This window comes from Mytilus edulis, chromosome 2 (genome assembly GCF_963676685.1).
Source record: "Mytilus edulis chromosome 2, xbMytEdul2.2, whole genome shotgun sequence".
Lineage (NCBI taxonomy): Eukaryota > Metazoa > Mollusca > Bivalvia > Mytilida > Mytilidae > Mytilus > Mytilus edulis.
The window spans coordinates 80,964,023-80,979,809 of NC_092345.1; the positions used below are offsets into that span (position 1 = coordinate 80,964,023).

At 31.0% G+C, this 15,787-nt stretch overlaps 1 protein-coding gene across 2 annotated transcripts in view; it reads right to left on the reverse strand.

Annotated features, from left to right (window-relative positions):
• Positions 1-15,787, reverse strand: part of LOC139513097 (ATP-binding cassette sub-family A member 2-like) — a 78,920-nt gene that overhangs the window by 12,217 nt on the left and 50,916 nt on the right. For both annotated transcript variants that reach the window (XM_071301272.1, XM_071301273.1), the window contains exons 26-40: positions 15,202-15,282; positions 14,390-14,586; positions 13,525-13,710; positions 12,760-13,053; positions 11,944-12,180; positions 11,121-11,732; positions 10,137-10,344; positions 8,604-8,709; positions 8,261-8,375; positions 7,656-7,716; positions 6,263-6,437; positions 5,466-5,581; positions 3,478-3,625; positions 3,052-3,175; positions 2,062-2,194 (exon numbers count right to left, since the gene is read on the reverse strand). In XM_071301272.1, coding sequence (XP_071157373.1) covers positions 2,062-2,194; positions 3,052-3,175; positions 3,478-3,625; positions 5,466-5,581; positions 6,263-6,437; positions 7,656-7,716; positions 8,261-8,375; positions 8,604-8,709; positions 10,137-10,344; positions 11,121-11,732; positions 11,944-12,180; positions 12,760-13,053; positions 13,525-13,710; positions 14,390-14,586; positions 15,202-15,282 — 2,793 coding nt within the window. The remainder of the gene's footprint in view (positions 1-2,061; positions 2,195-3,051; positions 3,176-3,477; positions 3,626-5,465; positions 5,582-6,262; positions 6,438-7,655; positions 7,717-8,260; positions 8,376-8,603; positions 8,710-10,136; positions 10,345-11,120; positions 11,733-11,943; positions 12,181-12,759; positions 13,054-13,524; positions 13,711-14,389; positions 14,587-15,201; positions 15,283-15,787) is intronic.

Here is a 15,787-nt window from a genome sequence, read left to right on the forward strand (position 1 = left end):
GTGGAGCGTAATTATATTGATGATCAAATTTAAAATGGAATACTTAATGTTTGCATTTTCAGAAACTTTTTTATGCATGTGATATTTTATAATAACTACAAGAAAAATATACAAAATCCCTATGACATAATCAAATTTTCTGAAAATGCAATCTACAGTTGTTTGTGGAAGGTATGTGTGACCTTTTACCTCATATTATAATTATTCCTGTGAAAACGAACAACATTAGAACAAATAATATTTAAATTCCAATATCAAAGAAGTATACTGAAGAAAATTTCACTCAGACAACTTTATTCACATGATTAATTGAAGTTGGAATCTGTATAAAAGAAAAGATATTTTTCAGTTATACAACCGTACAACAAATTATAATATGTTAAATGATTATTGTTCACTTTTAGAGCAGGTGCTCTGCAGGGCACAGCTTTATACGACTGCAGAAGTCAAACCCTGAACAGTTGGGGCAAGTATGGACACAACATTCAAGCTTGATACAGCTCTGAATTTAGATTGCGATAAAATTTTTGACATAATATGCGTTACTGACACAAAACAAATGTCAAGATCTTACAAATCTATTGCGCAATTAAAGATTTCTTCTTTTAACTTTTCAAAAATTTGGAATTTGAGAATTTTGAAGAAAACAAATTGAAAACAACTACCCCCCCCCCCCTTTTTTTGCAATTAGTCCAAAACCTGACATTTCTTTATACATAATATACAAGTAGTGTAAGGGAGGTAAATCCGAACATACCCCAACATTGTATGTTAAATGTTTTAGAATTACCTCCTTTACCCTGCTTTTAAATTGTCTTAATTGTCCATTGACCAGAAATACCTAGTTTTTCCCCTTTTTTGCGCCTAATTCTGAAACATGTTGAGCCATAACCCTTTAAAGTCAATACTAACCATCCCTTCATGGTATGGAAACTTGTGGTTTAATTTCAGAGAGATTCATACACTTAAACATAAGTTATTGTTTGAAAACTACAAAAATGATTATTTTGGGCCCCATTTTTGGCCCCTAATTCCTAAACTATTGGTACAATAACCCCCAAATCAATCCCAACCTTCCTTTAGTGGTATTGAACCTTCTTTTAAAAATTTATAGAGATCCATGCACTTAAACACAAGTTATTATCTGTAAACTAGAAAAATGCTTCTTTTTGGCCCTTTTTTGGCCCCTTATTCCTACATATTCAAAATAATTAACCCCAAACTGAATCCCAGACTTCTCTGTGTTATATGGAAACTTGTGGTACAATGTCAGAGGGATCCATACAGTTACATACAAAGTTATTGTCTCGAAACTAGAAAAATGCATGTTTTTGTTCCCTTTTTGGCCCTTAATTCCTAGACTATTTGCCCAATAACCCCTTAAAATAAATCCAAACCTTCTACTTATGGTATTAAACATTGTGGTACAATTTCAGAACAACTGAAATACTAATACACAACTTTTTGTCCTGAAACTAGACAAATGCTGTTTTTGGCCCCTTTGGGCACCTAATTTCTAAACCTTTGGGACCATAACCCCCAAAATCAATCCCAAGCTTCCTTTTGTGGTTATAAACATTGTGTTAAAATTTTAATGATTTCTTCTTACTTATTCATAAGTTATTATCCGGAAACAATCCGTCTTCGATGACGACGACGACGTGATACCAATATACGACCAAATTTTTTTTAATTTTTGTCGTATAAAAACTAAGACCCTCACACTTAATCTAAATCTCAAAACATTCAGATTTGTGCAAAAAAATCCTATATTTGACAAAATAGTGATTTTCTGATGTTCATGAAAATGTGTTATATACTATAAAAATTTGTGATTTAGCTACTATGGAAAATTTAATTCCAGCTCAAACAATAATGTAGAAGTAGCACTAAAATGTGTTGAAAACTGATGAATAGATTTAAAGCAGGTGCAACTAAAATTCATTGTAACCCAACTTATAAAGTGCCTAAAAAAAAGCCTAAATTTAGTGCAAATATGACAAATCTTGCCTTTAAAAGTTGAAATGGAATGTGGTCATAAAAATAATAACAAACTCCTACCTTCTTTTGATGAAAAACCTGAATTCACACAACAATGTCAATAGAAAGAAACAAATTCCAACAGCTGCCATAGCTACCAAATTTCTACCAGTGATTTCCCAGGTTAAAGGTGACTTCATCAAGTCATACTGACCTGTTTACAATAAAATTTTACGATTACATAATTATAAATATAAATATAAAACAAGTGTACAAATGCTGAAATGTATCATTTGATTTCTGATCGTGCCTGAATCATATGTGGAAAGTCTTGAAGGTAAAGGTTAGATAGACATCACACCTTAATACAATTCCAAGTATCAAATATAGTTGATCGGCTAATAGTATCTGAGAAAAAAAACGTTTTGCAAAATCTAATGAACCATGAAAATGAATTTTAGGTATTATGAATCCTGCCAGACAGACATAACAGCTTACAATCATTATATACACATATAAAATTTGACTAATTGATTGCAGTATCTTAGAAACAGGCATGACCAAGAAAACTTAATGTAGACTAACAAATTTTGAAATTGAGGTCAATGACATATAAAAGCTGAGAGACATATCCAACAATCATCCATACAACAAAGACAGCTGAACTATCACTTTTAGAATGTGAGAAAAAGGCTGTACCATTAGAAAATTATGTAAATAGGTTAATTACTAAAATGAAAAAGTATTTTTTTATGCTTTCAACAACTTTGATTGCACTCTCTCTCTCTCTTGGAATATAAATATATGAATTAAACAATGTTGATCATATCTCCTCAATTGTAAAGATTAAGCAAAGTCCATGATTTGCTATGTGAAACCCAAAATCGTTTTGATCAAGCAGTCAATAATAAAGAAGAGCACCATGGAATCAGGTCCTGTAGATTATGTAAAACTCAGTGGAGATCGATGGATGTAAGTATAAACAAACACAACAATCACTAAATAAGTCCAACTTCACTAAACCAGTGATGAAGGTATAGCAAGTTATATATACTTTATATTAATATTTACCAGTTTTGAAGTAGAATTCATTTTTATATTCATTAAAGGCTATATCCATTAAACCACGTCCTAGACAATAGTTAGGAAATATCAGGAAGACATCTTTAAGTATAATATGGACCTTTTCCAAGTCCTGAAATAAAAATGTATCATGGAAAACACTCACAAAATGAATAAAAATTGTAATAACCTTATGTGATTTAAAATGAGTAATATAACTTACAAAAAAAATTGTCTAATAAATATTTAAGATTCAAACAAAGGTGACATTTGCTATTCGTTTTCATGTTTGTTCTCTCATGTTATTGGCTTTTTACATGGAATTATTAAACTGCTGACACAGAGAAATGTACACCTATGACTCACCTCCCCTACTTACTTGTGGATATACAACAAAATGACAGAGAATCATATGAATGATACTGTTTACATTACCTTGTCGTATGAGAAGATTTCTAGCAGAAAGCTACAAACAATGCATGTAATTCCAGTAAATAAGTTGATCACTATCAGCCAGATATATGCAGTACTTGGCTCCTTGAACCAGAATGAGGCTGGATACATCACAGGGGTAATGGACCAACTACAAAATAAAATTAAGTAGACAATTTAAAAAGAATTATCTCTTTTAAAATTTTGCCTGAAGTATTGTTTATGGTAAAGTGTTTCTTTCTTAGATATGAAATGGGTTAACAAAACCTTTTCATAAGTGACAATTTTGTATAAGATGGTGAGTCATTAGCCACATGTTGGATGACTTCAAACCCGACATAAATATCAAAAACTGATGACTAGTAAATGACGACAACTCTCATAGATCAAATATTAAACAAAGGAACCCATGTGTAAAACAATTTTGTTTATTTATATCAAACTGTAGAATTGATTGGAAAATTTGATGATAAGGCCACACCAATTTAATTTCTTGTTCTACGGATTTTTGGACTCCAAAATTTGGGGCGAGCGAACAATTTGAAAATTTTAATAAAAAAATATTTAATTTGCAAATTTTTGAGACGAGGCTTGAAAAGTAAAGGCGAGCGATTATAATTCTTTTTTGTAAACATAAAATAGTAGGTTTTGACAATATTAAAGCTTGATTTATCACTTGTACTTTGACATTTCTTTAATTTCTGAAGTATTTTTTCCCTGTTCACCAAGAAATAATTAAATCTGGTCTATGTATGTGTGACTGACAATGAGACAATTCTCCATCCAAGTCATAATCAGTTTGGGGACAACCCCTTAATGTTATAAATATCCCTTTTACCGTGCATGTTTTATGAGGGATCAATATAAGTTATAATATATTTGTTTGTACAAAAGGGCTCATATTTTCTCAAAGAACTATATATTTATCTGGTATTAAATGGTCAAAACATGTCCAAGAATTTTGTAATATTCCTGGACTTTAACCATGTTAACACATTTACTTTAACAGTTTAATATTATTCAATATAAGTGGACCCCTCTTTTAGAAAAAGTTGTTTAAAATATGATGCAACTCTCCTCTTTTTGAGTACAAAATTCTAAGTTTTCAAAGGTTTTGTATAGAAGAACTATACAAATCCTTGGTATTTCTATTTTCTTTTCTACATCAGTAAAATGACCCCTTGTCTGAGGGAGGGTTGTTCTCAACCTGATAATAACAAACACAGGTCAAAGTACGGCCTTTTACACAGGGCTTTGATACAGACCAAACAGCAGGCTATAAAGGACCCCAAAATTATTAGCTTACACACTTCGAACAGGAAAACCAACGATCTAATTTATATATCATGTATATCCAAATGGGAAAATACCAATGACCCACATCAACAAACGAGAAATGCTGAATAACAGGCCCCTCAATCAATCAGGACAGGTGAATAAACATGCAGCGGCTATGGATAGTTTTGTTTCGCCAGCATACAATATAATTGCAGTTGAAGGCAAATCCTTCAGAAGTTCTTTGTACTTTATTCTAACAACAACCATTTTTTGATAGGGAATATAAGTAAGGGGGAAAGTAACCAATTTTTTGTTCTTTACAGGTATTTCCGCTGTTATAAATTTACATCGGAGCACTCCTGCTTTGGATAAATAGATTTCATGCTGAAACAAATATTCTCACAGATATTTACAAAGTGTGGTGGGGTGCTTTTATGTTTAAAATCGTTATATACAGGTTAGACTGTGATTTAAAAAAAAAATGTTGATATCTTTTTATAATATTTACAAAAAAAACAGTGCGGGAAATGGACATGATTACATTTCCGGATGCGGGAAGCGGGAATATAAAAAAAATAAAAAAATTCTGTTTTGAAAAAAATAGGTGAGGGTGGGTCCGTTGAACAAGGAATCAAATTGGTGAGGCCTTAATTAAGTTTTACACACATACAATAGGTAAAACTTATTTTATCCTAGAATATAAAACAACGTACCCATACAGCAAGAAGAGAGAGACAACAGCAGGGAAGTTACTGGTAGTTGTGTAGGCAGGTATCTGGAATATCAGCAGTATAGTCACAATACACACAGCTGGTATAATGTAGTTACACTAAAATACAAGTATAAAACTGTAAAAAACCTCATCATCAATAATTTACACTTTCTATCTAGATATCATACAAAATTCTTTCAGTAATGAGGACATAAGAGCAATTCTTCGTGAAGAAATATTGAATCTATTCCAAACTTTTATGTGCATAAAGTATTTTTAATCCTGACTTATAAATGGAATTTAGGAAAGTGCTATTCATTAAATATCCATGTATTATAAAGGAGAATCATTTATGGAAAGAAAGTATAGAAACTAAACCCTCCCAGAAAATCATTTCCCAGTTATGTTTATAACATATTATTTATATTATATTATTATGCCTTCACTAAATAACTTATTCTCAATTTATATATAAATTTTATTAATAGTTCTGGAAGATACCTAAATCAACCCCCCCCCCCCCCCCCCCCAATTTGTTTTAAATAGGTCCTGGAGACATACAAAAAGATATCTTAACATTTTGTCAGTTAAAGAAAACAGAAAAATAAAGTGAATATAAATTGTAATGAATATGAATAACTTTGATATTCTCCTATACTTATTTTAAACAAACAAAAAAGGGCAAAATAATCACAGTGAATTGCTGGAATGGACGAAAGGAGAAAAGTTTCTGTGAATATAAATGTTTACAAATTAATTTTTTTGCAGATTTTGACATATTTATACCAGGAAACGTACCATATCCCATACATAATTAGCTATCCAATAAACAACTGGATCCATCCCACTAACAAACTGTAGGTGCTTGGCTTTAATGGATCTTTCATACACAAGGAAGACAACAAAACTGGCAGGCACAAAAGACATAGCGATGATAACAAATATTGAAATCAATACATCGGAACCTTGTAATCTGTATCAAAAAGATAAACATAATGATATAATGTTAAAGAATAGCAAGTTTAAGGTGTAACATTTTATTTTGTATTGATTTAAGAGATTATTATACCTGCTTATTATATGATGGTTCTTCCTATAGCCATTTTTGTTTGAATAGTTTTCATTTAGATGTAACAATAATTATTTTCCTTGTTAGCAGGATTCACCACTAAAGTATAATTATAGAATAACTAATCGAGGAATTCAAATTAAGGAATAACAGTACTGTAGTTGAAGAGTTGCCACCTTCAATTGTAGATTTGACGGTCGCAAATGCAGTTTTACTGGCAACGGTTAGCGGAGACAGTAAAACGGAGATTTGCGACCGTCAAATCAAAATTGACGGTGGCAACTCTTCAACTACAGTACTGTTATTCTGATTCTAATGCATTTCAAAATGAAATAATACGATAAAACTTTGAAAAAAAATGTCTAAATTTAACAAATAAAAAAAAATCCGAAAAACTTCATGAATGATTTTGGCGCAAAGACGTCATGGGTAACGTGACGTCATACAAATGAAAACTAACAAACTGGAGGTTATTACGTTACCTGTACGCTTCAAATTAGGATAAAATAACATTAAAACGGCAAATTCGAGGTATATTGTAGGTGTTGTTTTATTTTCGATTATATAGTAGTAATCGAACATTTGTTGATTCAATTATTTCAAAATGGTTGCCCCTCCTTAGTTACGCCTGGTCAACTGTGTATTTGACGGCAACTTTTAGCCAATGAAAAAAATTGTTACATACAAATTACATTAGAATAGAGAATAATACGAGTGACTGAACGACAAAATGGTCAATTTAGTGACTTGTATTTTTTTACATGATATATTTGAAATTTCTGTAGAATTTGAAGTTTTATAGTGTCTTATAAGTTGTTTTATGGCTGGACTTTGTTTTGTGTGTATATGTTTATGTGATGTTGCTTATTTTTGAGCCAATCAATATGTGACACTTTAATAAACTATGTACTTACTTACTTAAACATTTCACTAGCTATACAAGCAAATAAATGACAATAGATATTATTACTTATAAATGAAAAAAATCTACAGAACAATCCCACACCCCCAGTAAAAATGAAGATAACATTTTGTACAGGGTAAGTCCATATTAGTGTTCAAATAAAATTTGATCTCCCAAGTACCTTTAAAATTTCAAATTAAGTACTTCAAGTAACTTACATAAAATCTAAGTTGAGCTTGTTGTTTGTCTTGTTGAATGGATGGTTGATGACAGTTATACCTAGTTTATAATTATAAAATTATTAACAATAGCAGCAACACAATATGTGAAACATTGAAGATATTTGTCATGTTATGCCTAGTTCACCCTTACATTTAATTCAAATTGAATTTGAATGTGAATGCGAATTGAATTCGCTAATCGCCTTCACACACTCTTTGGACAGTAAAGTAAATTTGACGCACATTGCAATTGAATCAGAATTAACGTTTGGATGTAAAAACTTTCAAATGCGAATTAAATTTATTTTCGAATTAGTTAATGTGAATCGAACTCAAATTGAGTGTAAACGCAGCATTAAATGAACGATTAAGTAGATTTCAGAATATCTCATTGGTGACTTCCTGTATGATCTGAATAATATAATATATAATATTAGGTAAAACAATATAATCCAGTTAGTGAAATTACTCTCATTTAATGTAATTTAGTATTTGAATGAAAATACAAAATAGAGTTTTATATTCTTAGAAATGATTAATAATATATAAAAGAATATAAACCCTGATGAAGCCAAAATATAACAACAGAGAATTCTACTGACCATAGGCTGCTGGATTGCCTTTTGTTTTAGGGTTTAAATTGGCTCTCAGTATGGCATTGTTCAGGGCGTTAATGTACACAGCCACAGAATGATATCCTTTATGGTTATATCTTGCCTGCAATAAAAAAAATCCACATGTAAAATAATGCCCTTAAAAGGATTATATATATTCTAAGAATTTTATAGTCTGGGAAGATATTTTTCAATATTTAGAATGAGTCATTTAGAAATCAAATCCAAATTGTTGGTTAATGTTACATCAACTCTTTGACTAAAAAAGAAAATTTCTATAAAATGAATTTTAGCTTCAAATCATGTATTCCAAAAACAGTTATATGCTCACCTGTGCTGCATTTTTAACAGCTACCTTCCTAAATAAAGTTGGAGACTTCTTTCCAAAATCTTTAGGGATAAAACTTCTGTTAGTTCCAAATGAAAAGGCCCCATATCTGTTATAAAAAAGTTTTATTATTAATTGGGTAACAATAAGTCATTCTTCAATGAACTGTTTGCATGATATTTGTATTCTGCTAAAATTTGATAACATTATAATTGGTTGCTTCATACCTGTCAACCTGTGACGATGAAAATGCAGGTTATGACCTGCACTGAAGAATCAAATCTCAGGTCATAACGCGTACGAACTTTTTCGAGCTGAATTTCAGTATTTATTGTACATTTTTCTTATAATTTAAATCAAAGTTACCAAAACATCAATGCATGTTCACTTGGTTAAGTAATTTTAAATCTGATTAATTATTGTTTCATTGCACTTTTAAAAGATTTTTATAAATTTGTGTCACAGTCTTATGTTCTTTACTCATCGTGGTGATGTAATTCAACCTCACGCACCAAATACTAGGATATATTTTCCATAAGTAATTCTATAATGTTTGAAACCAGCTATTCAGCCATAAAACACATCATTAAATTTCAATTGAAATTAGACTTATAATAAAATATAGTAATACAATTAAAAGAAGTATAGTTGAACAAAATAATTTTCAACTTTTTTTTTAAATTGTATAAAGGTATAAAAATAATGAAAACTTATATTTCAATATGTATTTGAATTTTATTTTTTTAAGATTTAATCTTTTTCACCCCAAAAACGTAAATATAAGGAATAATTTTGAATGGTGACAAAAAAGGGGAAGTAAATCTAGTTGAAATATGTTTGTAAAACAACAGTGCAATTTATTTACGACCTTAAAGCTAAGGTAATTGGTATTAATTAACAGTGTGTTTGACACCAAAGCTGTCAAGTGAAGCCATGCACTTAATGGGCAACTTAATCTGACAGTTTACACAGGTAGATGAACTTCCTGTTCATGGAAGTATTACGAATTTGCCGGTATTTCAAAGGAATATTACTTTTGAAATCAATCTCAAGGCTAAGAAATACGGGTGAAAACGGGTCATTTTCAGAATTCTTGGGTTTTTCAATGACCCGGCGGGTGTCCCGGGTGATCCCTCAGAATTGTGAAAATCTCAGGTCACACCCGCAGAATACGGGTCAGTTGACAGGTATGTTGCTTGCTTAGATCTATGCTGTTATTTTATACTTATATTTTAAACTACCAAAAAAACACATCATAACTCAAAAGATAACATCTACCTTTACTTTAAATTTTAAAACATTTCCGCCAAGACACTGCATTTCATTTGTTGTACTTTTTAAAGTGTTTTCAAATAAAGGTAATACCAAATGCTAAGGGTCAAGTGAAGGCCTTTGTAACCCTTCTCCTTGTACATCCGTTGAAAGATTTTGGTATGATTAAGCCCCTGGTGGAATTACAATGAATTTTGACATTAAAAGAACATGCAATTTGATGCTTCATAAGAATTTGATTACTGTTTAGCCCCTCAAACATACCTATGTAGTCTATACAAGGCATCCTGGGTATATAAGATGAATTCCTCTGTATTTGATCCAGTAATGTTCTGTATATAATCATGTGTGACCACTTGGAACTGTGGAGGCCTAGTATAAGTATCCTCAGAATCACATATGAATCCAGAAGAATCTTTGGCACAACTGCATTGTGGGTAGTAAGGAACATGGGCTGTTTTGTGTGATGGAGCTAAATAATAAAGTACATACAATGCAATATTTTGTCCTTACATAATACTGCATCTAAAACTAGAGAATCTTAACAGAAACATATGGGACATAAATGGGTAAATATATGTAACTTGAACATGTACTATCATTTTATCGAAAATTAACTATACATGTTAAGGCAGGTTCAAAAACATTAGTATTTTGACCTATAATGGTTTAATTTTATAAATTGTGACTTGGATGGAGAGTTGCCTCATTGGCACTCATTCCACATCTTCTTATATCTATCAAAGTGGGTCTCATTGGGGTCTAAGCGTGACGCTGGATTGCCGATTTTTTGTAAGCCTGACACATGAAAGTCAAATCATTGTGCCGTGAAAACGGGAAATGATGTCTAGCGGGACACGGGAAATTACAAAAAAATGAGATTTGCTTACATACATAGTGTAAGTGGGATACGGGAATCTGACAAAACAGTAAGCGGGATCCGGGATCAAAACCCCCCAATGAGACCCCCATCAAAGACACAAGTACGGTAAAAATACCTGAAATTTAGAATACATCATTTTAATTTATCAATTTTATCAATCTTAGCCTTATTTCCATTTCTCATAAAAAGTTTTTTGCTCACTTTTAATCTAAACCACATTTAGTCCTGTCTATAGAGATAATTTTTTCTGCTTCAACTGTTTAAATCATTTAATAAGATTAATATAAAATAATAATAATAATAATGAACATTTAAAGTCATAAAGATTGGACAGGTACAAATAATTTTTGTTCAGTGTAAAGTACCTTTTATCTCTGTTACATGTGATTTACTGTTCGTAACGTCCTTTCCAACTATTGGTACTTGAGGCACATAAGACTTCAAATGTATCCCCGAAACAAATGCATCTCCACATTCAGGAATGTAATATTTCCTCAAGAGATTAAAGTTTTCCATACTAACATTTATACTCTTCACATCATAATCAAATGTACTGTTATATGCAGATTTTAGCAGACATATTGATCCAACACCTGAAGCCAAGCGGAATGTATTTGCAAGAACATGTGGTCCTGCATCAGTATGTAATACATGTGTTGATTGGTTAAAGTTTTTAATGTTCTCTATTGCAAATGGAATGAAATTTCCCTTAGGCTGGGTTAGATTATAATATTGAGATGTGTCCAGCACTATTTGTGGTGCATCATCTACTTTAGGAGCTGACAATGCAACTGTCATTGCTATGGAAACAAACAAAGCAGGGAGCAATATCTGTGAAAATAATCCTCTGCCATTTCGAGTTATATAGCGAAAGCGCTTCACAATCACTGCTCTGAACTGATTTAGACGTAACCAATTTTTTGTTAGCTGATAACTTCCTTTCCCTTCAAACTGACGTAACTTTCCTCCCAAAATATCTGAAAGATAAAATCAATATTTAAAACAGTGGACCAACTTATATAACATATCAATTAAAACCATTTATTTTAATATTATATCATTCAAATGGTGAACTTTGTCAATTCATATCACATGTTTCAACTATAAAACAGATAATGACCCGGTTTTACTTAAAATGTATACTTATTGACTAGAATGTTCCAGTTTTATTTCAATAAGACTAATTACCATTATCTTCTTCCATATTAACTAGACGACTATATCCATTATTCCTTTGGCCTGATGGGGGTGTTAAATCCTCAGAAATGTCACTATCACGTCTACTTAAATTTGATATATCACCCAATTCTAATTCACTATGGGGTTCTGATATGTTGGAAGGCAACTCTTTCCCGGTCTCACATGGGGAAGCTGTTTGTCTAGTGTCAGTCACAGTTTCACTATGGTTCTCTTCTTTTCTAGCAGCTATAAAAAAGAAAATTAAACTATATTTGATTATAATTGATATGGTCGTTATAGATGTTACTTAATTTAATAAACTATGTTTACAGATTTTCTAATGTTAAGAATGTTCACAGTTTCAAAATAACAACCATTTTTAAGGACTGTTTATAAGATATAAATAAAAGAACTGTAAATACAGAAAACTAGAGCCTCCAAGGAGCCTGATATTTTGGTTTACAATTGATGCAAGAAATAATGTTGGTTTGTAGGAGGAGTCATTGGACACATTTTTTAAAATAGATACTCTAATGATGATTGTGGCCAGGTTTGGGTAAAGTCTCAGTATTTTCAAGAAGATTTTTGTAAAAGTTAACAGACGATGGATGACAGATTCCAAGTGATGTGAAAAGCTCACTTGGCCCATTGGAGGTCTGTGTGCTTGTTTTCAAGATATAAGCAATTGATGATACACAACACTTGAACTCACCAGCTAATATAAAAGATGTTATGAATTAAACCAAATTACTGACATCAAATGTTTGAAAAAGTCAATAGTTAACATGAAACTTAAAAGTTTAAATTGAGAAAGACTTCAATTACCTTCCTCCTCAGCCATTTCAGTAACCTTTAGAAACACTTCTTCCAAGGTCATATCCATAACACCATAACTAGATATATGTAAATTATTTAAATTCTCATCTAACATTGAGAATAACTTGTCAAAGTTTCCTTTCTTTGCTTCATCATAGGGTAATATATAATGGAATTCCCTGTTTGATTCTGATTTAAGGTAAGCTGTTGTTACATATTTCTGGATAAATGATGTTACTTCATCTATGTTACATTTACTGGATAATGATTCAGTCTGGTTATCACTGCAGTCAGAAAGAATGTCTGAAAAAAAACATAACTAAGATTTCAAACTTTAATTTATGACACAAACCCGTAATGAGCCAACACAATGATCAGTCTTCATCTATTGTTTAATACCTTTTTTGTCATACTATACAGGACAAATCTGTAGAATCACTGCATAAGGGATTTTACTGAAGTGCTGAATATACAAAAATACAGAGTTGGATTTAAAATAAACTTTTTTTAACTTCATAGAAATATAAAATTGAAATACTTATTACTCCAATTATGGACCATTGAGGGTTTTAAATTTCATACAATAATTACAATGATTTTTTTTATGACAATGAAATAATAATAAAATAAAATACAACACAATAGAACACTGAATAGTTATTGCATGTACAAAAGAGAAAGTTAATATGGGAGACAACCATTAAAGAGTCATTTATCATTGTAATAATATCTTTTAAAGATTAAGGAAGTAAGTTTTAAAAGTTTTAAACACACCATCTTGACTGGTATTATCTTGGTCTTCTGATTTCACCAAATGTAGATGGTATCCTTCACCAAAAGTATTCTTTAGAAATATAGATGATCCACAACACTTTAACTGACCAGATGATATAATAGCTATACGGTCTCCTAATATATCTGCTTCATCCATATGGTGAGTGGATAAGAGGATGGTCCTTCCTGAAATAGAAGAACATTCAATAGTTGAGAACTAATAAACTCAATCTGGCTTGCGTCTATCAATTACTTGTCAATTTCAGGTGCTGTGATTGGTAGTTAATTCATTATGCCATTGTAATCATATGCAATCATAGACTTAAACTTAAAAGACTGAACAAACATATTGGAGAATATACTTTTGATATGTCTGTTTACTTAAAGGTTACAACACCTCTGGTATTACCAGTAATTCTTAGTATCATCTGCTATTGCTAAGTTGATGACCTATTCACTTAAAAGAATCTCCATGAATGTTTACAGGAATCTTTCTCAGAGATCTAAGTTTGAAATAGGAAAAAAATGCAAACATAAAGTTGGGCATAGAACTTCGATAGCCCTCCTTTTAGATCATGAAAAGATAACAATATTTGGTATGAAGATAAGGAAAAGAAGTGGTATTTATTTAATATGTAAAAGGTTCAGAGCGTATCCATATGAAGTTGTGTTTTGAATATCTGTCCAAAACATCCTGAAAACAATATTGCTTTCAAACATATACTACTTATATAATGCGTGGAAAACCAACAATGAAAATTCCACTGAAGCAAAGTTTCCTTACACTTGTAAATTTTGAATCAATCGATTTTTTTTACCATGTTTATATTTAGCAATGAGATCCCAGATAGCTCTCCTAGCATACCATGTTTATATTTAGCAATGAGATCCCAGATAGCTCTCCTAGCATACGGATCTACTCCTGCTGTTGGTTCGTCCAGTATTATAGTTCTAGATCCTCCTATAAAAGCTATGGCAACAGATAACTTTCTTTGCATCCCTCCCGACAGGCAGTCAACAGTAGAGTTACATTTAGCTGATATATCTATGTCATTTATTAATCTGAAAAATGTCACATTAATACATTTATAAAATAGAATCAAACATTTCATTTTCAAGTTAAAATTTGCAGGTATTTTTACAGGTCTTCTTTTAAAAAATAAATAAAAAGTAGAGCATATCTGACAAGTTAAAAATGTTGCATTCTATACTTTCTTCTTAAAGTGTGGTAAGCACTAAAGAAGTTCTGAGTAAAACAATATTTCCTCGAAACCAAACAGGATATTAACAGGGAAGTGAATATTCCAATTGCTTCATGACTGAAGCTATCACCACTGCAGAAATGGGTCCTAGTATCACCAATGTTTTTTATAATGAAAGTTTAACTTAATATTAAGGAGTATTGCAATAGCACTAAAATGTAAATCCAATATCTACTTATTTTATTTTATTCTTAATCACATATATCTGTTTACCTTCACAGAGTAAGAAAAAAAAATCAACTTGTTATATGGTTTCTTCCATTGCATTACTACAAACGAAGCTACTTATATTATCTAAACATTTTATGTGAGTTAAGTAAACATCTGTACCATGTACAAGTATAAGCACAGAGGTGCAGATAAATGAAAGTTTTATCATATTTCATCAGAAAGAGAAACATCATATTGATCTTACGTTTCCATTTCAGAATCAATATCTTCTTTTTTCATTCCTTTCAAACTGGTATAAAACCATAAATGTTCTTTTACTGTCAATCTGCAATAAAAAAAATATTTGGAACAATGTTTAAGATTATTTACATTGATATAGAGGACCTCAAGTATAAAACCTAGAGCAAAGCTTTTTTAATTTCATATGATTTGAGGACTGATGACAGGAGCATAATGCATAATGCTATTTGACACCTTTTTCCTTTATCTTCTATTTATAACACCTTTATCTACCCGTTTGTTTTCTGTAATTCAACTTGGAGTTTTCTTGTAATTGCCTCTTCATATATTTGATTAAAGTATGGCAATGACTATCTATGTTTTAAAAGTAAAAAGACTCAGTTTATTCTTTAATAGTGAAATAATATTAAAAAAAAGATTGCTACACTGTAGCCAAATGTCCCTCATGCTGCATAAATAAATAATTTAAAAATTGTGTATAAAAACAACGTGTCACAGTGGTACAAGAGTCAATAAACTAAAAGTCCATGAATTATGGTCAAATCAAAATGACAATTAAGCACAGTAAAAACTATGATGAAAAGTTCTCT